General features: G+C 47.8%; 2 protein-coding genes across 4 annotated transcripts in view; both read right to left on the reverse strand.

Moving 5' to 3' along the window:
* The window catches only part of LOC147025835 (AMP deaminase 3-like), a 29,041-nt gene extending 10,288 nt beyond the window's left edge, over positions 1-18,753 (reverse strand). Inside the window, exons 1-8 of one of the 3 annotated variants that reach the window (XM_085880689.1) lie at positions 18,657-18,753; positions 18,569-18,626; positions 14,656-14,881; positions 14,116-14,266; positions 13,870-14,035; positions 12,063-12,276; positions 11,840-11,969; positions 41-235 (exon numbers count right to left, since the gene is read on the reverse strand). In XM_085880689.1, coding sequence (XP_085736815.1) covers positions 41-235; positions 11,840-11,969; positions 12,063-12,276; positions 13,870-14,035; positions 14,116-14,266; positions 14,656-14,870 — 1,071 coding nt within the window. In that variant the 5' untranslated portion in view covers positions 14,871-14,881; positions 18,569-18,626; positions 18,657-18,753. Of the gene's footprint in view, positions 1-40; positions 236-11,839; positions 11,970-12,062; positions 12,277-13,869; positions 14,036-14,115; positions 14,267-14,655; positions 14,882-18,568 lie in introns of all 3 variants that reach the window. The other 2 variants (XM_085880690.1, XM_085880688.1) reach the window with 2 other exon arrangements.
* Positions 18,754-22,231: 3,478 nt separating this feature from the next.
* LOC147025836 (GTPase HRas) overlaps positions 22,232-24,618 on the reverse strand; it is a 31,606-nt gene continuing 29,219 nt past the window's right edge. Inside the window, exon 6 of the mRNA XM_085880716.1 lies at positions 22,232-24,089. The gene's annotated coding sequence lies outside the window, so the exon portion shown is untranslated. The remainder of the gene's footprint in view (positions 24,090-24,618) is intronic.

Here is a 24,618-nt window from a genome sequence, read left to right on the forward strand (position 1 = left end):
CTAAATGACCTGATTCAGAAAGTTTGCCAAATGTCCTCACCGCATGGACATCCAATGAGTCTACAGTGAGGTCGTAAGGGTGCAGATGCAGGGAGTTGAAGAGACCTTCGAGAGTTATCGGTTGCCCGTCCTTTACACGCACCACACGGTCAGCATCGACACGATAGGACTTCTTGATAAAGCGCAGCAAGTGCTTCTGGTTCATGCAAGCTGCTGCATGGATGTGTGTGTCCACCTGAAAGGCACAGTAATGGAATCCGTGGAGGTAACAATGCAAGGATCCTCAGATAAAACCCATCTGGGCCTTCAGTGAAAAAGTAGGAAAGTTTATCTGTGGATATTAATCTTCTTTTTGCTTCACAAAAAAATATTTTCACGAAAAAAATAAGTGAGCACTATATTCATTATTGTTGTGTGTCTGTATGTCTCTGTCTGTCTGTCTTTCTGCCTGTCTGTCCCGAGCATAGCTCCATGGGTTTTGATCCGATCCTGATAAAATTTTGGTGGGAGGTTTATATCATGATCTAGTTGTGTTTTCCTGAAAATGGGTGTGGTGTGCCCATTTTCACAGAAGGATGAGGTGTCACAGAAGGATGAGAGATGAAACGACAGAGTGGAGTCATTAGCAAAGAGATAAAGATAACTTTCCAGAGAGTCAGTGAGATCATTGATGAAGATTCGGAATAATATTGGGCCATGTGTTTTTAGGGGGTAGCCGATTTCAAGTTACATCTTCTCCGAGGGGGTTTGTCGAATCTGACGGGTTTCGGTATTTGGTTAGCCCAATGGCACCTGCATCGCCCCACAGAGCTCGATTTTTCATTTTCGTCCCAAGGTCAAGGTCACGAACTTAGAAAATTGCGAATTGTTTTTATGGGGTAGCCGATTTCAATTTGCATCTTCTCCTAGGGAGTTTGTCGAATCTGACAGGGGTTTCAGTAATTACTTATCCCAATGGCACTAGCCCCACGGAGCTCGATTTTTCATTTTCGTCCCAAGGTCAAGGTCACAAGGTCACGAACTTAGAAAATTGCGAATTTTGACATAAAAATTTTTCTTCTCTGAGGGGTTTGTCGAATCTGGCAGGGGTTTCGGTATTTGGTTAGCCCCATGGCACCTGCATAGCCCCACGGAGCTCGATTGTTCATTTTCGTCCCAAGGTCAAGGTCACAAGGTCATGAACTTAGAAAATTTCGAATTTTGACAAAATCATACGACCGCCCAAACTTTGAGAGCTCGGATGACAATATTTTTATGCATAATCTTGAGGTCATTCCCCACCTAAACCTAAAGAGTTTCAAGACCTAAAGTCTTGAAACCATTTTGCTCTATCTCAAACACCTTGCCCGTGGCGCCCCCTTCAAGTTTGTTTTTACGCTGATTTCATCAAAGTATGGATAATCCGAAGAGTGCGAAATGCCATATCTATATATATATATATATATATATAAAGTTGAAAGTGTGTCTGTGTGTTTCTCTGTGACCTATGCATGCGAAAAGTACTGGACTGATGCTCACCAAACTTCACTTGCTGACAGAACATGTACCCGGGAGTGTCCCGATGTAAAAGAATTGTTCTTCCGACTTCCGGTTTCCGAATTATGACGTCATCACCTGATTTCGTAATGTTAATTTTTCAAGTTCAGCCGATTGACATGGGGCCAACGCCATATACAATATATTGTTGCGGATTCGCGCCCGCCGGCGTGCTGACGGCCACGTAACTCGAATCGCGGCACGTCGCCCACCGGACGGACAATCCAGTCGTGACCCTCTCGGACCAACGCCGGGAACCAGTCACGGGTGGACCTTTCGGTCTCACCGCGATCGAGCCAATCAGCCCCCGCGTGGGATAGGGTTGCTCGCCAAATTCGACCTACCTAAGTACCCACGCGGAGGGTAGACCGGGCGATCGCACCTCGCCGCAGGTCGACTTCGGACACGGGCCACTTAAGCGACCCGTTCCGTACTATCGGGATAACCGAGCGGTGTTATCGTCGACCTCGACGGTTCGATTAATTATCGGGCGTATTCAGCCCACTACCAACCCTTTACGTGAAGCAAGATGAGGATTCAATGGAGGAAAAGACGAAGCGAAGCGGGAAACAGTTCAACACAAAGCACATTTATTCGCGATGAACGGAAAGCGCACATATACAATTCCACCAAAAGCACACAGAAAAGAAAAAAACACAATGCAATTTACACAAAAAGCTAATGCGACAATGCAGATCTAATACCGATTACACGAGCACACGGCAACACTTATACAATTTTACTTCACAGACGGCGCCGACAACACATACCCAAAACCAAGGAAAAGAACACCCTCAAAGATGAGGCGGGCCTGAGGCCGAGACCGGGTCGGGCCTACCCGTCTGGTGATGAGACGCGGAGCGGCGATGGTGCCTCAACTCCGCGGGCCTCGCGGACAGTGTCTGGTAGGGGGTGGGAAACGGGCCCCCTTGGTCGCACTATCTCAGCGCGGGGGGAAACAGGAGGGGGTTGCTGATGCTCGGGGTATAGAGGATTTTTATTGTCCCGCGACGAGCGTCTCCACCTCGGCCAGGTCGCGCTGTCGGCCTCCCTGGGGAGCAGCTCCCTGCACGACGCGAGCACCCCCTCGTCTGCCCTCGCCGCCTCTCCACAGGTCCGTCCCCTCCGCTCCGACTCCAGCGCACACGACGACCAGCTCCTTCTTGCCAACTCCACCGCCCGCGAAGTCTTAACTCTCTGTTTCCTCTCGACTCTACTACTCCCTGGACTGACGAACACGGTCGCTTATATCAGCCCCGTGGCTTCGCCCTCTCATCTTTGACCCCCTCCCTTCGACCTTTCACCTCGCTCCCCATTGGCCCGAGAAAAAGTGGGCGTGAATGCTTTTTGATCCATAAATTTGCATATATCGATCGCCCTCCAACGCCCTGGAGGCGGGGCCAAATCGCCCGTCGCTCACCGATTGGACGGCACAAAAGTGGGCGTGTGTCGTTTTTGATCCGTTTTTGAAGCACAAAATCCGTGATTTTGTACACGCTGTTCGGCGCGCGCCCTGCACGAGTCCAACACCGGTACCCACAAGCGGCGCAAGAACGGTGGCGATGCGACGGTTGCGAGGTGTGACGTGAAGGTCGTGGCGGTTGTGGTGAAGCGGCGTTGTGGTTGGTGGTTGATGTTGTGGTTGTGGTGGTAACAATGGCGGTTGGTCCAAAATAAAGATAGCAAAAGAAAAACGGCTATCCTGAAGAGTCGCAGCACGCATAAATGACATGTATTCCCACTAGACAACGGGTTTGGGCCTAACTACACATGTACTTACCGAGATATCTCACCTAAGGGACCTGAATGGTGGTTTGCGAATTTGGTAACCACAACACTACCCCCTCCCCTTTTTACAGACTCGTCCCGAGTCGTCAAATTTTCGTGTGCCATCATGTGTAGTTTTCCCCTAGTACATTTTACCTACGGATCCCTGAGTGCGACATTCATGGTATTCGTGTCCCCAAAATAAATAACCTGAGGGCTGCGTAACTATCTAAACAAACTCACTCACACGGACGACTTAAATAAAATTGCCGGCGCTAGGACAGACATGCCGGGGGCGCACTCATATTTACAGTACATCTTAACCTTAACTTACAAATTTTACACTAAACCATGGCCCAGGATCATTGAACTCTGCAAAAGAAAAGCATTTAGCAGGGAGCCAGGCTGCCCACATGCAGTCTCTGGCTCAAACAATGCAGGTGACAGGGAACGTGGCTGGCTGCTCACACGCAGTCCAAGGCCTTCCCTTTTGAACTGAACGCAGTGAACCACAACGGTGCATGGGCTGCACAAACGCAGTCTCCGTGCCAGCTCAAGTGGCACACGCAATGAGCACAACGAATGGATTGGTGTATGGATGAACTGAATGCAGTGAACCACAACGGTGCATGGGCTGCACAACGCAGTCTCCGTGCCAGCTCAAGTGGCACACGCAATGACCACAACGAATGGATGGATGGACACAAACACGGTGCACGGGCCGCCACTGCAGGCCCGTGTTGTAGCTGCCAACAGGGCAGTTCTCGCAGCTTGCAAACTGTTGCCTTGCGGATCCTGGCGCACATGGCAATGAACGGGGGGGGGGGGCAAAGCAAGAATTGAACGGGGCTGGTGAACCTGGGCAGTGGGCATGGCATGGCAAAGGCAGCAGGCAAACACAGCCCGCAGAAGAAGGCCGCTGCAGGCAAACACAGCCGGCAGATGAACTGGCCGGCACAGGCCTTGAAGAAAAACAGCCAGCAGATGAACTGGCCGGCACAGGCCTTGCAGAAAAACAGCCAGCCGGCAGACGATCCAGCCGGCACAGGCCTTGCAGCACAGCAGCTGCAGATGAAGCTGGCCAGCCTTTGCCGTTCAGTGGAGGTTGGTGGAGGGAGTGCGGTGGTGCTGGCCACTTGGAAGGCGGGCTCGGACCTACCTACCTGTCTCCCTCCCACCTATCGCCTTTGCCTGTCACTGTACATACCCACTCCCTTAATTTGTGAAAAACCAATTTAGCCCCAACTTTTTTTTTTTTTTTTTTGTTTTTATTTTTACTCCCCCACTATAAATCGTCCCCTAACCCCCTTTATCGTCTTTGTTCGGATAACCTATCCTGTCACCTAGCCTACTCCCAACCCCTACGTTCCCTTCCCGGAGGGGAATAAGGGAGAGCTAACGTCCTGTGTCGAGGCCCAACGAAGCCTCAGAATGGCCTCCCCAGAGTTCGGCGATCTTAACACCAAGTGGGTCCAGCGGCCCACAACGACAGCGAGGGGATGGATGGTGCGGAGGGGTACATCTAATCTACCCTAACCATTTAACTGTTAAACTACCCCGGGGCTTTCAACAAGCGCTTCTCGCTTAAACTATTGGTTCTAACAACCCAGATTCCCGTCGCCTGTGTTGGTGTCCTCACAATTTCGGGCCTCGCCCCCCAATTTTCTCTCCGTGCCCTCACACGGTCTCCTGGCTGGGACACGTGGCTCCCTTTGGCAGGCACGACCCTCTGCCGAATCTCCCGCTATGGCACCCCCGGGCACTACACTGCCTCCGAGCCTACCAGCTCCCTAACACCGGGGAGTGCCCCCCATGGCACCTCCCCTGAAACGCACACGTGGCAGGCCGGCCTCCCGGGCCCCTTTCCGAGGGTCACCCGTGCCCACAACACTGCCCACGCGGCTAATGGCGCCCCGGGCCCCCGCACCAAGCAGGCGCACCCGTGCCCACTACGCTATCCCGGCCCCCATGGGCCCTTGGCCTACCACGGCCGACTAGCCTGGTGCCCGGGGTACCCACTCAGCGATACTCACCTTTCGCAGCCACGCTCCCAAGCCCGTCAACAGGGCTCCTGCACCCCTCCAAATGGGTTTCGAGCCTACATTCCCACCAACAGCAAAACGACCTCCATTTTTCAATTTGACTAACCCAGCTAACTCACTCTACACTGACCCCGGGGTCCCTTGGGCGGGAGTCACTCCTCCCCCCAATCACTCATCGCACCATGCATTCCCCATTCGCTCCACTCACACAGACCCGCTGGCCTCACTCACTCACCAAGCACATGCTTCCACTTCACTCACCAACTCTTCAACACACTCACCGCTGAACTCTGCCATCCTTCTAACTACATCCCCTAACTAACTCGTGCTCTCACGTCGTCCCTTAAACTACAGCACGTTCCTTTTAACACTACGTAGCTAACTACGTCCCCTCTACACATTCACTGCCTGTCACTGTCTCCAAATAAATAATTTTATTTCATTTTCCCAACCTAAATCTGGCTACAATCCCTCCACCTAATCCATTCCACGGACTCCATGAGGACTTACCCCTGCCCCATGAAGTCGGTCTAACTAAGCTAACCCTTCCCCCTAACTAGTTTCCATCCTGTGCCCCTGGTAAGGGGGTCTTTCACCCCTTGCCCAGGAATCCTGTGCACCCGAAAGTGAGGCTTGCTTTTTTTTTTTTCCATGCGCAGCACCTGCGCGGCAACTCAGAGCTCGCGCACTTTGCACCTGCCCGTGACGTCATGCAGCTGCACGTGTTCCTCGTCCCTCCTTGGACGGTACCATCCGGCAGAGATACCCCTCCTGCCGGATTCCAACCCCACGTGCAGCCATGATGTCACCGTGCGCATAAAAAAAAAACACAAGCCCCACGTCTCGAGGGGTTCCCCACGCGAACACGTGCTTTGCCCGTTGGAGCTTAACACACACGATCGCGTGGAGAACCCGTCCGGTCCAAATCCGTAGTCCTGCCTAAACTTCGTCCGTCCGCGGGATCGGCAAATCCACCGCGTGCGTTTCCGGACCGGGACTTCACTCTCGCAAGCGAGCACGTGGTGGTCTCGTGCGTTGCACAGCACGAACCTCGTGCTCACTGCTGGGTGAACCCGGCACGGTCCCCGAAACAACTACAGCCGCAACTCGGCTTTCGTTCCTCTGTCGCCGTCGTCGCCATTCAACCCACGCACACCTGCGTGTTACGACGCACACAGTCCACTCCATCACATTCACACCGGGAGATGCGGCTGCGTGCTCCCGCATGCCAACCGACATTCCCTCACATACCGCTCTCTCACACACACGGTCTCCCTTGCACACAGCGACCTTGCACACGGCCGTTCACTCACGCGTTCCTCACTACTCACACAAACCATACTACTCACACACGCGGGGGCACTCAACCGCTGTGCCTCATCCACACACCGTGCCTCACTCATACACGCGGGGGCACTCAACCGCGGTGCCTCATCCACCCTGGCCGTTTCATCCACACACACAGCCTCACTCACACACGGTGCCTCACCCACACACGCGGGGGCACTCAACCGCGGTTCCTCATCCACACTAGCCGTTTCACTCACAAACACGGCCTCTTCCACACACGGTGCCTCATCCACACACGGCGTGCTGGGAAGCACGTACCCTGGCACCATCGCCACCACACCACTCACACACGGGGTCGCTTCCACACACGGGGACGCACTCACACCTTGCACCACACACACAGGGACAACCACACTGGGGATTCGTGTCCCCACAAGGGTCTCCGGGGCCTCTATCCCCCCAAGCTCTCCGTGCACCCGTCCACAGCACCCGTCCCCTCAACCTCGCAAAGCACGACCGAACTCACCTGGTCGTGACTCGCCTCAAGGGGGCATACTCCCTCCCCTCGTTCCTGGAGGAGGCCATCCAGGTGCTCGCACTGGGTCCCTACACGCTCCGCGAGCTCAACCTCACTATCCTCCACTACCTCCGTGTGTGTGTGCGCGTCACTTACCCCGTCTTCATCGTGTTGTCTCTCCTCTATTTTTTCTGTCTCCCGTGTCTCTATACATTTATAAGTTTCTGTCGTCGTCACCCGTGTCTCGTCTCACACGTTTTGGTCTCCCCATTTAATTTTTCCCATTTGGTCACCGTCGATTCCTCTGTCACGACCCTCGCCCAACATGCCCCCCGAATTATTTTTTTACCCGCCTCCACCGCGGGCCTGTCAGCCGTTGCACCCCCTTCCAGCTCGTTTGCTCCCACACGTGGAGTCGCCATTCCTATCTCCCTGGTCACGGCCTTCATGCCCGCCTGCAGGCATCGGCCCATGTTCCGCGTCTCACCCCGCAGCTTTATCGTTTCTTCCTTCATTTGCTGTGTATTCGCATCCATCTTTTCGATCATTTGTTGTGTATTCGCATCCATCTTTTGTGTCATTGCCGCCAGCATGGCGCATAGCTGGGCCATGTCGGATGCACTCAGCTGAGCCGTTTCGGCAAGGGTTGGGGAAGGGTTTTGGTGGAGAGGGGGGGGGAGGTGTCATACACCGCGGCCGCTGCCGCACCCATTTCGGGCTCTGGGTTCAGTTGGGCGAGTCCGTGTTCCTGCACGGGCATTCCATCCTGGGCCATGGATCCTACACATTCTACATCCATTTCTAATACCCCCGGCTCCCGCTCGCCTTGAGACGCCATCTTGCTTCTCGTGAAGGGTTAATTTCGCTCGCTCGTAATTTGGAGGGAATCGGGGGTCGCTTCTCTCACCCCTGGACCGATTCCCATGAATTTAGCTGGAGACAGGAGAGCCCGTTTTCCTGTTCTCCGATACCAGTGCCGCGAGGAGGGCGATGGATTTGTATCGCACGACCTGACACCAGTGTTACGGATTCTTGCCCGCCGGCGTGCTGACGGCCACGTAACTCGAATCGCGGCACGTCGCCCACGGGACGGACAATCCAGTCGTGACCCTCTCGGACCAACGCCGGGAACCAGTCACGGGTGGACCTTTCGGTCTCACCGCGATCGAGCCAATCAGCCCCCACGTGGGATAGGGTTGCTCGCCAAATTCGACCTACCTAAGTACCCACGCGGAGGGTAGACCGGGCGATCGCACCTCGCCGCAGGTCGACTTCGGACACGGGCCACTTAAGCGACCCGTTCCGTACTATCGGGATAACCGAGCGGTGTTATCGTCGACCTCGACGGTTCGATTAATTATCGGGCATATTCAGCCCACTACCAACCCTTTACGTGAAGCAAGATGAGGATTCAATGGAGGAAAAGACGAAGCGAAGCGGGAAACAGTTCAACACAAAGCACATTTATTCGCGATGAACGGAAAGCGCACATATACAATTCCACCAAAAGCACACAGAAAAGAAAAAAACACAATGCAATTTACACAAAAAGCAAATGCGACAATGCAGATCTAATACCGATTACACGAGCACACGGCAACACTTATACAATTTTACTTCACAGACGGCGCCGACAACACATACCCAAAACCAAGGAAAAGAACACCCTCAAAGATGAGGCGGGCCTGAGGCCGAGACCGGGTCGGGCCTACCCGTCTGGTGATGAGACGCGGAGCGGCGATGGTGCCTCAACTCCGCGGGCCTCGCGGACAGTGTCTGGTAGGGGGTGGGAAAGGGGCCCCCTTGGTCGCACTATCTCAGCGCGGGGGGAAACAGGAGGGGGTTGCTGATGCTCGGGGTATAGAGGATTTTTATTGTCCCGCGACGAGCGTCTCCACCTCGGCCAGGTCGCGCTGTCGGCCTCCCTGGGGAGCAGCTCCCTGCACGATGCGAGCACCCCCTCGTCTGCCCTCGCCGCCTCTCCACAGGTCCGTCCCCTCCGCTCCGACTCCAGCGCACATGACGACCAGCTCCTTCTTGCCAACTCCACCGCCCGCGAAGTCTTAACTCTCTGTTCCCTCTCGACTCTACTACTCCCGGGACTGACGAACATGGTCGCTTATATCAGCCCCGTGGCTTCGCCCTCTCATCTTTGACCCCCTCCCTTCGACCTTTCACCTCGCTCCCCATTGGCCCGAGAAAAAGTGGGCGTGAATGCTTTTTGATCCATAAATTTGCATATATCGATCGCCCTCCAACGCCCTGGAGGCGGGGCCAAATCGCCCCTCGCTCACCGATTGGACGGCACAAAAGTGGGCGTGTGTCGTTTTTGATCCGTTTTTGAAGCACAAAATCCGTGATTTTGTACACGCTGTTCGGCGCGCGCCCTGCACGAGTCCAACACCGGTACCCACAAGCGGCGCAAGAACGGTGGCGATGCGACGGTTGCGAGGTGTGACGTGAAGGTCGTGGCGGTTGTGGTGAAGCGGCGTTGTGGTTGGTGGTTGATGTTGTGGTTGTGGTGGTAACAATGGCGGTTGGTCCAAAATAAAGATAGCAAAAGAAAAACGGCTATCCTGAAGAGTCGCAGCACGCACAAATGACATGTATTCCCACTAGACAACGGGTTTGGGCCTAACTACACATGTACTTACCGAGATATCTCACCTCAGGGACCTGAATGGTGGTTTGCGAATTTGGTAACCACAACAATATGTAACGTGATTTTAAGTTTTTGTTTGTCTGTCTGTTTATCTGCACGTGCTAATCTCCTGAAAGGTGAAAGATAGAAGCGAACCACTGAAACAAAAAATGTCGGGATGGGCCCCGGGAAGGTTATAGGCTATGTGTCAAGGTCCCTCGGCCGGGGGGGGGGAGGGGGTGTGTTTCCCCTCACCAACCCCCTTAGCCTCTGACTGCCATGGCCCAATAGGGAAGTGATACTCTGCTCACGTCAGACATATGTATAGAAGATTAAATTCATTCAAAAAGAACCCGGGCAGTGCCGGGTGCATTTAACGAGTAGCCTATATGACGTTATATTGTTCCTGGAATGTTCCAGAGGAAGTTTTGCACCAAAGGTCATAATCCTTGACCTTTGACCTTTAAAGTTCACAAAGGTCAAATTTTCAAGGTTGTGGGAATCGAACCGGGTTTTCGACCTTCTTCGACGAACTCACTCCAATAAGCTATAGCACGTATCCTGTTTCCTTATTTTAATGTCCACAACATTGTTTTGTGACCGTTAAAGGTTATGCAAAGGTCAAATTTTGAAAGTTGTTGAACAAAACCGGGTTTTCGACATTTTGCAGCTAATAACCCGTCACCCGTACCACATCATGTTGATCATTTTTATAACTTGGTCAAACATTATCACATTGTCTCATCCTTGACTTCTGAAACAATCTACATCGTCAAATACCGCTCATGAACCATCGTCGTCTTCAGACTTGTTTTAATTTTTTTTTAAATGACAACTCAAAAATTTTAACCAACTGTTCGATTCATGAACTTGGCCAAACTTGTTGTACAGTCGTTAAATTTTGTAAAGTTCAGTCTTCGTCCCAAAGTCTCCAAGCAGGGTCATTAAGACGTGACCCAGGGTACTTTGGGGTGCAGAGTTTGTTTCTCAGGATAATTTGTGAGGCTTTAGGGACTAAATCAGCCCTATCCTGCAAAAGTGTTCTGTGTTCCAAGATCTCAAGTCTCAGTTAAGCGAAGCTTTTACCTGTTATAGGGTTTCTTTAAATAATTACTGCCCACCATTTTTATTGGTACCCCAGAGAGTCTGAGATCTCAAAAAAAAGGAAACCACCGTTTCAGGGGGTTTTCTTCCTTTTTTTAATTTTTTTCCTGCCAATTTCCGACCTGTATCTCGGAGCCAGCTGGGATATTCGGAATGAAATTTCACATCAATAATGGGAACACAATAATGGGAACGTATGCAGAAATGATAAGTTTTTTTGACCTTGACAATTTTTAAGGTCACGACCTAATCAGACGTTTTAATATTTTTCACCAAAACTCAATCAAGGCTTATCCAATGAAGATGAAATTGCCCTTTCTAGATAGACTAGAGTAAGACACATTTATGCTTGATTTACATCACACCCCTCCGGGTTAAAGGCCAAGGTCAAGGTCAAATGGCGGTCTGAAAAAAAACGCTTTTTTGTCATTAAATTTTGCCAATGTGGAATCTCAGACCGTCTGGCCTGCTGAGATGTTGTTGTATCATCATGCAGTAGTGCACCTGCTTTGAAGTTGTGCACCTGATATTTGATTAGTCCTTAACCTACTTTTTCCGATTTTGACCTAATTTACAAAAAAAAACATCTTTTTCATCATAACTTGAATATTTTTCCTCCGATTTTCATGATGTTGAGTTTTATGGATAGGATGCAGATGGAGACACATTTTATTAATTTCCACTCTTTCCATATATGCTGAAGGTCAAGGTCGTACGAGGTTCCGAAAAAAGATGGCCCTCATTGGATCACTGGCCAATGAGAGGCTAATCCTTGGCGATCGCAGGTATCGAGCTCAAGCTCTGACTGTAACTGTGATGTAATAGTTGCATCATTTGCTATTTCATTTTTGTTACAGTATAATAACTTTTAATCGAGACTCAGAAAACATGACAATTGTTCCAGTAGTAATAACCGTGGGTCAGTTCCCGAACTTTGCACACCTTGCGGACATTATAGAAGTCTCTGTGTGGGATTGCCTTGACCTCCTTCAGCTCCGCCATCTCATTGAGCATCTCGTGAAGGTGGAATTTAGACTCGAGGAACTTGAGACGCCGATGGCTGAAGGTTTTCCTGCACAACAGCATAACATTTCATCACTTTGAGTCATGTATGAAGAAGAAGAAGAAAATATTAAACAGTTTAATAAAGGGTGATCATCCGTACGTCGGGCCATCAGCAATGAGCATAAGCAGAACATTCATGTCGGTGATGAAGGTTTCAAGGTGTGGATAAGGCAGGTTGTAGATCTGAGCATCGTTCTCTTGGCTCCGATAAAGGTGCACTACTCCATCGTTCATGCGAGCTGTGTACCCCAAGTTGTCGGGAGCCCCTTCCGTTGAGAAAGGGTCTTCATTTGGCTTGGGTGGTGGTGTGAATGCTGTTGGAATATGAAAGGATAGCAGATTAGAGAAAACGCATGCGTTTAATAAAAAGGGACACTGTTGCACTGCTTTCACCATTCCTTTGGTTCGTTCGGTGAATATGGCTCTTGCATCGGTATTTGTTGCTCTTTGTTGAGCCAAATGGTTTTAATATGGACTCTAATCCCATGAGTGTGTGAGAAGCACCACGTAGCAGGACCCATCCCATCACATCACATCCCACCCACCCCCTCCCCCCATGCCCCCAACTTCCTCCCAGCTTTTTAATTGAGGATCTTGATTCGTGGAGGAGCGAGCTTGAAAAGGGCAGCAGGTTTACAGACTCTCAAAGGGATTGGGGAGGGTGGGGGGGGGGCGACAAGAGAAAAGGAGAAATAACACAACAATGAGTAAAAGTGGTGTGGAGGGGAACGGAACAAGAAAGAATCAGTGTGTACAAGAGAGAGATCATGGATATGTGTGAGTGAGTGCATGGGGGTAGTGATGGGCAGCATATTTGTCAGACTTAAGTGAGGAAGATAAGACAATGGACACAGGTAGACAATTCCACAATATGGAGCATAAACGGATTGTGTGTGTGTGTGTGGGGGGGGGGGGGTGGTAGGGGGCTCAACAAGGGAAGGTTTCTTGAGAAATCCCCGTGACCTTATTTTTTATTTTATGGGATCTAAGGCTCGTAGTGAAGCTGCCTCCACTCACATGATGGACATGCAGATGAGGGAATACATGAGACAACACAGAACAGTTAGAGGAGACAGCCACTGAGCTTCAAGGAAGTGCCGTCACATTCCGGGGCACTTTGGGTACCAGTGACGTCACAACAACGTCACCGCCTTTCTTTCAGCACTCAACAGGGCACCTCTTAAAGGGTAATTTCCTCCTCCCTGTTGGTGCCAACCTGTGGGTATTGTCCGTGCTCTTAACTTTTTCTGCATCAGCAGCACACCCACACCCTCAGCCAATGATGCTTTCCTGCAGCCTTGTGCTGCATATGAAAGAAGAAGAACCACTTCAATATTTTTTTACAGCTCCAGCCAAGCTCACCTTCAGTACATATACACTACCAACAACGAATCTTCACTACCATGCTATCCTGGCCCTTTGACAATAAAGGAGTAAAAAAATGAAATTGCCGTTTGATACATATTATTATTTCGTGTACAGCCTGTGGCTGCTGGTTGCATCATTGCTGAGAACATGCCTGTGCCACTGATGTAGTGCCCCCTGTTTCTAGTAAGCTCATTTTTGTCAACCTCAGAATGATGACAGGCTGAGTCAACCCACCTGGTGTTGTTTAATGGCACAACAGGGGCTCAAACTCAAGACCCTAAGATTTTAAGGCAGCCAGTTTAAGCCAACAGCAGGCCTCATTTGATACTCAAGATAACTTCCTGTATGTTTTCATAGCAAGTCATGCATGAATCATATGTGGCCTTCTCTCCGCTCCCTCCTCTGGGAGCTCCTCTGGGAGCTCCTCCGGGAGCTCCTCCGGGAGCTCCTCCGCTCCTCTGGAGGAGCACAAGATGTATGATGGTCAAGGCTGGAGAAACATTGACCTACTATCAAAATGGAAGAGATTACAAACTTACTTGGAAGCACTTGGTCTTCTTCCTTCCATCTCTCGTTTTCAGAACAGCGCAGGTAGAACGACGTGGTACATGGAAAACGCTGGAAGCTCAGACGCATATACTTCTCACGGATTGCCATTGCTTGGAATAGGCCCTTGGCAGCATGTTGTACGTCCTCCATGGATAACTGTGTACACACGACACACGTCGAGTCAAAGGGTTCTGCAGGTTTTGTATCGGGATGAGGTTAACGCATTTTATCCTCACCCCTGTCGCGTAGTCTCCGGTGATCGCGACTCGTTGGAAGTCCGGCACGTTTACCAGGGCAGATTTTGCACTGCTGACCAGTGGAACAGAATCCAAGGTTCCCACCTGGGAGAGCCCTGGGTCCACTGTGAATGAACGAAGCAAGTGCTTCCTTGGGAAAGAAACACAGGACGTTGAAGTAGTAGGGCACTTCACACGGTTCATCAACACTTAGAACATTTTGTCGTCACGTGAAACAGAAATTTGATGGAAACTTTCACACGAGTGAGGCAACTTAGCATAACAATTGTGCATTTTGTGAGGAAAGCACCAAATTGGCACACTAGCAGCCTATCATATTATAAACAGATTTGGATATTGGGCTATCTCAAATTCAGCCGCTGATGGCTGTGGCAGCCATTTTCCACTGCCATTAAAATTTTGAGATGGCTCAATATCCAAATCTGTTCATAATATGATAGGCTGCTAGTGTGCCAATTTGGTGCTTTCCTCACAAAATGCACAATTGTTATGCTAAGTTGCCCCACTACACGTCCTCACCTTCCTGTTGTTTTCCCTCGTGTTGGCTCCACAGCAACCTTCATCAGCTCTCTCTCTTTGGCCTCACGGTCACCAATGGGACAATCCACAGCCACATCGAATAAAGATAACTCGACCTTACTGTCTTCGCTTCCCAAAGCCGATGCAAACACACGTTCGGCCACTTCTCGCAAGTGGTCATCTTCTATGAGACTCTTGGGGAAACTCTTTTCCATCCCGGTTGTCTCTGTGGCGCAAACAACGTCCTCTTAGGGTCATAAATTACCCAGCCACATGTATACTTCAGGGCTCAAGCCCTTCTTTTTGGAGACAATCTTTGTCAAAACGAGGATTATGTTTTGTTTTTTCATTTTTGTAATTATGTTGTGTATATAAAATATAAATATATAATTTTTTTCATGATCACATTTAAAAATAGTAAATAGCCAGTCCCTCTAGCAGTGGATTTTGGTGTCTGTGATAATATCTTCCACAATATCTTGCGGAGACATTCCCTCTCCCCCCCTCCCCCTTATAATTGTGGTTGTATCCTTATCCATCCATCCATTGGGACCATACTCTGTGCAGAACGTTGGTGCTGCCTAAGCAGTCTCCTTGGCTGTTGGACACAATCCTGGACGGGTCGTCACTCCGACACAGGATACCAGCAAGCCAGCACTCATTTTGCCAACCTCAGAAGGATGACAGGCAGAGTCAACCCCAGCTGATATTAATTCAACAGCTGAGGGGAATTTGAACTCAAGATCCTCGGATCCCAAGCCCACCATCCTAATCATTAAGCCAACACCAGGCTATCCCTCCCCCCCTCTTTATATTCAACTTTGACCTGGTCTAACATGCATACATTACGCTGCCTTTTGTCCAGGTCATCTCCCCCGACAGGGGCTGAGAGGCCAATTGTAATTGTGCCAATGACTGGCTCACAGGTAACCCCAGCAGGTATGGAAAATTTGGTGGAGATCGGCCAAGCCATGATAGATGACATCAGGATCATTTGTACAGAGAATTGGGAGATTTTAATTTGATGTTTGGGGCTGGCACGATGGCCTTGGCCTCGAGGTACACACGCTCCCATTTGAACTGTCCAGCCTGGTTTCTAAATCTCAACTCAGCCATAAACTGTCATGCCGGTATCTCACAAGCAAGGTTAAACTGGTGAGCGTTAAAGACCCCGTGGTGTCCTTCGCGAAGAGTGAGCGAGACATCTCTGACACCTTCAAGCAATTTTTTCTTGAAATTCCAAATTTCTCTCCTAACTACTACTGGGAAGGCAATGGCAAACCACCCCAGTATGACATTTGCTGAGGAAGCAACTTTGGCGGCACCAGCGCTCTGTGAAGAGAGCCCGGTACGTCCCAGAGAGAGAGAGAGAGAGAGAGAGAATGATGTTTGGCAAGGACATAAGGAGGCTGCATATAAGACAGTATATTGAATTTGAACATCATTGTAACACTAACAGCACGATGAAAGGGCTCACATGGGAACGGCAAAGACCCGTCTCTTGTTTCAGATACGACAACTAGACCCGCAGAGAAACTGGACCTCACGGAATTAGCTCTCCATAATCAGCGTAAGGGTGTTTAAAACCCCTAGCTTATAATTCCCTTTCGTTCACCATATTCTTATTGACAGATAACTACCTCCGCCACCGAAGGTGAAGGAGGTTATGTTTTCACCCCTTTCTGTCTGTTTGTCTGTGTACAGATATCTCAAAAAGTTGTGGATGAATTCGGATGAAACCTGATGGACACGTTTGGTGTGTGACAAGGAAGAATTGATCCATTTTTGGTGAAGATCCAGATCCGGATCCAACCACTCGAATTTTTAAAGTGATTCTTCACCATTGAGAGATAGGGCTAAACCGATATATCACATGATATCTCAAAAGGTTGTGGACGGATTCGGATGAAACTTGGTTGACACGTTGTGTGTGTGTGTGTGTGTGTGTGTGTGTGTGTGTGTGTGTGTGTGTGTGTGTGTGTGTGTGTGTGTGTGTGTGTGTGTGTGTGTGTGTGTGTGTGTGTGTCTGACAAGCACAAATTGATTCGATTTTGGTGAAGATCTGAATCCGGATCTGGATATGAAAATTATTTAACTTTTAAAGTGATTCTTCACCATTGAGAGATCGGACCAAAAACGATATATCGCACGATATCTCAAAAATGTAACGGGCCTGATTGTTCTCCTGGATCAGGCATTACTTGGCGGAGGTATGCCTCTACCGAGTGCCCTTCAAGTTCTTGTTTTGCATTTGTCTTCAGCTCAAGATGCACCACCAACTGATCTGAATGGAGTCACAGGCCACTTAAGATGCTTCTAAAATGATGAAAGCAGATCAGCTTATTTGGGAGAAAGTTCACTTGCAAGTTGTTTTGTCCTGTGTTTGATCCCATTTTCTGTGTGAACATCAAATGTGGAGTCCTGAATACCCCTTTGCTTCATTAGAACACCATTAGTGTTGTGGTTCGCCTGGTGTTGGCTTTGTGGTTGAGGTGGCTGGTTTAGGATCTTCGGGTCCTGAGTTTGAGCCCGATTGGCTGCTGAATTAACACCAGGTGGGGTTGACTGAGCTTGTCATCCTTCTGAGGTTGGTGAAATGAGTACCATTGTACTGGTATAGGGACACAGCATCAGCAGCATCGTCATGCCCCAACAAAATGATAGCTACCTGGCAGCTAAAGCTGCCATTTGCACGGAGAAGAAGTGGTGTTGTGGTTGCCGTGCTCCATGAAGAGCCTCATATTCAGGTGCCTTTGCATCGTTTTTCAAGATTACCGTTACAAGGTAGATTATTATTGTAATTATTATTACCCCACACGTGAAGTGAAAAGTGTGGTTAAGTAATCAGTTTATGATCGAGGAACAACTTGTTTAGATTGAACGTTACATTTTGAACACGAATCGGAACATGAGTAGGAAGACAGGTGTTTTACGGTACTTTGGCTCTGAATTTGTCCCGATCACGCATGCACAGAGAGGAATGAGACAATATTTTTACCCTGTCTGTCTGAAAATGAAACTAAATTTAAAATCATTCAAACTGAAAAATTACTGTTTTTAAGGACGTTATAAAGGGCACAAACAACAGTCATAAAGAACTCATGTAACGTGTTAAATAAGGTGGTGTAAAAGATGCTGCATCAACGGTGGTAATTTTTAATATCCTTATATATTTCTAAAATTTTTTGTATACTTTCTCGAGGCTGGTATAAGAGCTAAAATCACCCACTTGTACATTGCAGAACACAGATCACCTTTTCAGCACTTTCAAAAACCTTCCGTACAGCAGTACTTGAACAAAATATTCCAGCATTTTACACCATCATGACCAATCAAATTTTCCGCTTGCAGACCCCGCCCATGTCCTTGTTTCTTAGGACAACGTGGGGTAAGGTGTTACATGAACTCTCGTTTAATCAAGTGGTTTGATTTTTATTATGTACAGCTTATGTGACCGACGAGGCAACCGGTTACAACACAACTTTCAAGGGTCGTGTTGTCTTCAATTTAACTCTGATTTTTTAATATTTGAAACAATCAATATGGTGACGCACCATCAAATGAGAAACTTTTACAAACTATCCAAAATTTTTTTTTAAAAATGGCACGGTCCAAGTAACTGCAGGATTCAAAGATTTCCAAATCGGGAACTTGCACAGAAACAGTGAAGTACTGCAAACATGATGAGATTGAGGTTTCCACCAGCACTGGAAACAAAAATAATATCCACCCAAAATAGATACAGTACACCATGCCACTTTTATAGCACCATCTTCAACAGTGTTGTGGCCAACACTTGTCAACAGTAAAGACAACTGTTAACAGTGGCGATAATTGCAGAGCAAAGAGTGACAAACCGAATATTACATAATGACAACAAACGGCGGAACAAGTGTTGAGAGGACGAGCTCACCGTGAGTCACTGGAGGATGATCCACGAAGCTGGTCTCCTACTACTGAAGATGCTGTGCCTTGATCTCCTGCTACTGAAGATGCTGTGCCTTGATCTCCTGCTACTGAAGATGCTGTGCCTTGATCTCCTGGTAAGGAAGTTCTTTGAGACCTGTTACCCTGAACCAGAAACAGCTGCTCTGGAGACGATGGAGCCAAAGCTATATTAAGCAGAGATGATTGAGTTGCTGACTTGTGCTTAGATGGCAAGCCCTTATAGAGTTTCATTGCAACATACCATGAAGTCTGCCACATTTCTGCAACTACCGTTGCACACACACCTTGTGAAAGTTTCCATAATGAATGAACATAGACTCAAATTTTTTTCTTCTTTCTTTCCCTAAGAGAACGAGGCTCATGAAAGAGCAAGGAACACCAATCATGCCTGATGTGATGACCGATAATCATGTTGGGTCCCCCTAAGTAATAATATATGGTATTTAAAGGAAACAGCTGGTTATTACAGTCTCTCTTTTACTGGGTATTCTCTTCAGATGCATTGCAGGGTCATCCTACCCAGGTATCCCTTCTCGATGTGTTCATATAGACTCCGTGGCCTTGTTGCCTTAATTTTTGTCACCTTCTTGTACTTGTTCTCAGAAACGATGATATCTTGCCGAAAGCAAACAAATAATTAAGTATCACACTAAATTGGTATATTTTAGGCAAAGCTATTATTGGTTGAGGGAGTGGGTAGTGGTGCAGGCCGATATTCTCGTCAGACCACCAAGAGCTCGAGTCATCAACGTTGCAATTGCTGAGAACCAATCATGGACAGGTCATGGGAATTTCCACCCTGAGAAGTTAGGGGAAGAAAATTACCTGGACGAATGAAAGTAATAAAACAAGGCAACAACTTGGAGTCAGGACAGGTACCAGAGGATTGGAGAGTAGCAAATGTAACACCATTATTTAAGAAAGGATCCAAAGAAGAATTGGGAAACTATAGACCTGTTAGTTTGACTTCAGTTGTGCGGAAGGTGTTGGAGACATTAATTAAGGACCAGATGAGGAACCATTTAAACAAGTACAAACTAATTAAAGGTAGTCAGCATAGGTTTACCAAAGGTAGTTCTTGTTTAACAAATATTTTAGAGTTCCATGTAGCAGTGTCTGATTGGGTGGATGAGGGAAAGGCAGTGGACATAGTATATCTGGATTTTAAGAAGGCATTTGATAAGGTACCACATCGGAAGTTGTTAGCCAAAGTGAGGGCGTGTGGAGTGGCTGGTCAGGTAGCTAATGGATTGCAAACTGCCTTAGTGGTAGGAAGCAAAGAGTGGCCGTGAGTGGAAGGATGTCTTGCTGGGAGGATGTTAGTAGCGGGGTACCTCAGGGATCAGTACTCAGACCATTACTATTCATTATTTACATCAACGATTTGGATCGTGGGGTAAAGAGTAAGCTTTCCAAATTTGCAGATGACACAAAGCTTGGAGGTGAGGTGAAGAGCAGAGAAGGTGGTGATTAGATCAGGAAAGTATTGATACTTGCATAGATTGGGCAAAAGATTGGCAGATGGAATTTCACCTGAGCAAGTGTAAAGGTGTTGGGGATGGGAAAGAACAATGAAAATAGAGATTACAGGATGTAAGGGGTAATTTTGGAGCGTGTCACACAGGAGAAGGATCTGGCGGTGGGAATAGATATGGGAGGTAAGCAGGCAGCACAGTACCAGGCAGCTATACGTAAAGCAAATAAGGTTTTCGGCTGTATTCAGAGGGGAATCAATTATACATCAAAAGAGGTGGTGTTAACATTGTACAGGAATTTAGTGAGGGCCACATCTAGAAATATTGTGTGCAGTTCTGGTCACCACAGTTCACAATTCAGGAAGGACATGGATGCCATAGAGAAGGTTCAGCACAGGGCTACTACATTGATTCTGGGCCTAGCTCGAGTCAGCTATGAGGAGCGGCTGAATAAGACAGGGCTTTATACACTAGAAAGGAGGCGGTTATGAGGAGATATAATATAGATGTTTAACATAATGAAAGGTATCGATAAAACAAGTGAAGAGGAATTATTTAACAGAGTAGACTGATAGGGCCATAGCCTGAGAGTAAAGAAGAGGAGAGTTAAGATGGTAGTAAGGAGGGGACTTTTACTCAGAGAGTAGTTAATGCATGGAATGGTCTCCCTGGAAAAGGTAGTGGCAGCAGAAACAGGAGATAAGTTTAAATTAGAATTAGATAGGTGTGGAGAAGCAGTGGCAATGGGAGGGGGCAGGAGGGGGCACATTTTTTTTTTTTTTTACAATATCGCTGTGAAAAGGATAATCTGTGTATTTTGTTGTGAGGTTTTATTTTGTCAAATCGAATGATGCAATTATTTCTGGGATGGGACGTAAAATTTAGTACACTAGAAACACCGGCTCCTTCTCGGAGCGGCTTGGGTAAGAGTGGGGCAAATTCATTTTGTGCCCGTGGCTAGTATACCTCCTCCCTCCAGCAGTGAACCCTGCACACAGACAAAAATCGTCTCAAAAAACCCACCCTTGTTTGGATGAGAGAGGAATTATTTTGTGACCATGACTTGACTCCGGGTACCCCGAGCACATATAGGAAATTTAGTGGAGATCAGTCCAGCCATTTGATTCTATGAGCCAAAACAGACAAACAGACAAGATGAAGTTTTAATGTTGCACAATTGTAAGTTTTGTCACAGAATCATTCAGCAATGACAATGTTAGTTAAGTAAAATGTGGAGAAGTGTGAGCTCGATTGATAATTGTAGGAAAAATGAACAAGCGTGGTAGCAGTCTTCAGAAGGCAAGGAGTTTTCCAGACAAGTGGAGGCTGGTCTGGGGACAGGTCGATGCTTTGGACACCGGGACAACCGCGTGATTGGCCTTTGAAAGAGGATGCACGCAGCTCGAATCATTGGTGAACCTTCGGTCAGAATGGAAACGTTGTGAAGTCGCTCCTGTTGTGTCATGCTCGCAATGATTTTCTGGATTCACAGTGTCGTGCTTGAGTGGGTTCTCCCTTCAAAACGATTCATCTGCTTTCCAAAATGACATTGAGCGCATGCCCGACCATCAAGTCGACCACACAGTGCCTCATTATAAATCGGTTATCTGTCTCTACTACTTATTGCACCGTCAAGTCGATCATGACATGCTTGATACATCTCAACATGCTCCCACACTGCCTGCTGCCTTGGCTTCAGGATCTGGAGATTGTAGCAAAACGATTTTGTGAACTGTGCTTCTGCATACTCGATATGCTTGTTTAAGGAAGGGATCACTTCATGGTAAATAGTTTTCTATTACCAACATTGTGGCAAGAGTTCTGTTTTCCTAGTATTTGGTTAAACGGCTTATTTACTCGAACCACTTGGAATCCAGGTTGCAACTGGCTCAGTGACTTGAGGTGCATTTACTACCCTTTGGGGTGTGGACATCCGACCACGACCTGTTGGTGCTCACAGGCCCAGACCATGCGACAATATGTTGATAAAATTAGGTCACGTCCTCCTGTAACACCTGCACAAACCCTTACCTTTTGTTGTTGAAAATGTCCACTTGAGAGTGGAGAACACATGGTTCGGCATGAATGACCAGCGTTTTGTTGGGAACCTAACAAGAGCCTACAAGGTATACAAACAAACAACACAAAAGCAGTACGGATGACGGCAGTAGGCAGTTTATTGTTCAGTCGGTGTACTTCTTTCCCAAAATGCCGTACCTCTAGACCTAATTCACAGCGTGTTCCAGGTCACTGGCACGGACGCCGGTGAAAAGGGAGTGGACGGGGGAAGGGTAGAGGCACGAGCTTTGTACAGCATGCACTAGGCCATGAATTACAAGACTTATACAAGCAAAAGCGCATTGCATACATAATACATACAGAACCTGGCAATTGCTTCATGAAGCTACCATTGCCAAATGGGATCATTACGCCCCGATGGGGGGGGGGGGCACAGGGTGTGCCCGTCGACGGCACAAATTGCGTTCGAGATGCGTGCACGTCAGGTGAGGCTGCACCACAGCCGCAGTGGACAATCCACGGGAGACAGAAAAGGGCAGCGATTATCCCTGAATGTCACTGCTGCGGTTTTGAAAACGGCTGCCCTTCCATTGCAGCTTATACAGCTAAATTATATAAGATGCAGTGCGCATCCTAAAAGGTGCGCTAGTCAGGTAAAACGGTGATGACACCACCATCGTTTTCACGATTAAAACTTGCACGAAAAGAGGTTTAAAATTTACAATCTTTGGACAAAATAACGAGTAAAATTAGGAATCCGGCATCGATGCAAATGCTTCATAGTGGATCAACCCTCCATGAGAACTTTTCAACAAACACACCAAATCATGTTAAGAAAAAAAAATAAAATAAACAGCCACTCAACCAACACCAAATACACATACCTCGGGTTTCATGGGGAAACCCGACCAGATCTGTGCATATATATATATATATATATATATATATATATATGTATATATATATATTTATATATATATATATATATATATGTATGTATATATATATATATATATATATATATATATATATATATATATATATATATATATATATATATATATATATATATATATATATATATACACATACATACATATACATTCGACACAGAAACCCCTTTGCATCAAGACGAAGGAACCAAACCGAAGATAAGATGGCCAATGAGATGAGCGGCACCCAAACTCACGAAACTAGAAAGGGAAGATTGCTGCACGTAGAAACAATCACCGTAAGGGTCAGGGCAGTAAACATTTTGTTACCAGTTCAACCGTGCAAAACTGAGGATAGAGAGGCATTTGTACCAAGGAATAGAGGATTGCATTGGAAAATAAAACACCTATAAATTTATGTACAGGTATCGAGGCTCTTGGAAGAGCAGAGCACATTCGCCCGAGACAAAAAAAAAAAAAAAACATCACAGCACCAAACAATCATCGTGGGAGCCATGCTTTCACTCCACTCCATGTGTTTTGCAAAGACCAGATTAAAAAACAAAATACCGGCACGTCTTACGCTCAGAGCATTACCAGCACGCTCCTCGTTCGAGCAACCTCGAGGCTTAACCTTAGAATACCCACTTGATCTGTTACAAAAACCCTTTTGCGAGTGCGCGAAGGGCACGTCATGCCATCGAATGCAAACTTGCTGCGTCGCCTTCGAAGCAAATTTTTTTTTTCCTCTTTTAAACACCCCAAAAGCCACGATTAAATCCACACACACACACACACACACACACACACACACACACACACACACAGACACACACACACACACACACACACACACACACACACACACACACACACACACACACACACACACACACACACACACACACACACACACACACACACACACACCCTGTAAATGCCCCATCGCAAGGAGGTGCAGATTTCTCTCAAAGTATTTACAATTGCAACATATCACAGCACGAGATTTCCTCTTCATTTGGTCATTTCAGATGAAGCATGGGACGTAGCCGCGCTGGTCCTACGAGGGAGGAGGCAAGAAGCACCATCAATTAGTTGGGACGCTGCCAGTTTTGGAACTCCACAAGGCACGTGCATCATCGGCTGTCAAGTAACGGAGAAGCGGGCACGCTGCACAGAAACCACAAAACCTACGAGGTTCCAGTTTTTTCCATCCCCCCCCCCCCGACAAGGTTTGCGTTTAGTTAGCAGTTTTACCTAAGCGCATGACTGATGGCTCACCATGAAAATGCCTCACTTACACAGCCCAACCATTGGTGACAACATGGGTTATGCCGTTATTAAAATAAATAAATAAAAATCTTTAAAGCTGATTGGATAGACCAAGGGCTGGAACCAAAGAATGTTGCAAATAATGGTGTCAAAAGATATTACCAAGACCTTTGCTCTTTTACTCTCGAGGTACCAAGATACCAAACCCTCAGTTTTCAAATTCCACACCAGGCTTTCATTTCAAGCAGACATGATCACGGTGGCCATCATATATTGGACACTCGCTTTCAGCACCTGCTCAGTGCCAGGCCTCATTA

The sequence above is a fragment of the Eptatretus burgeri genome, chromosome 5, assembly GCF_056783735.1.
Source record: "Eptatretus burgeri isolate ZD-2024b chromosome 5, Ebu_testis_v1, whole genome shotgun sequence".
Classification (NCBI taxonomy): Eukaryota; Metazoa; Chordata; class Myxini; order Myxiniformes; family Myxinidae; genus Eptatretus; species Eptatretus burgeri.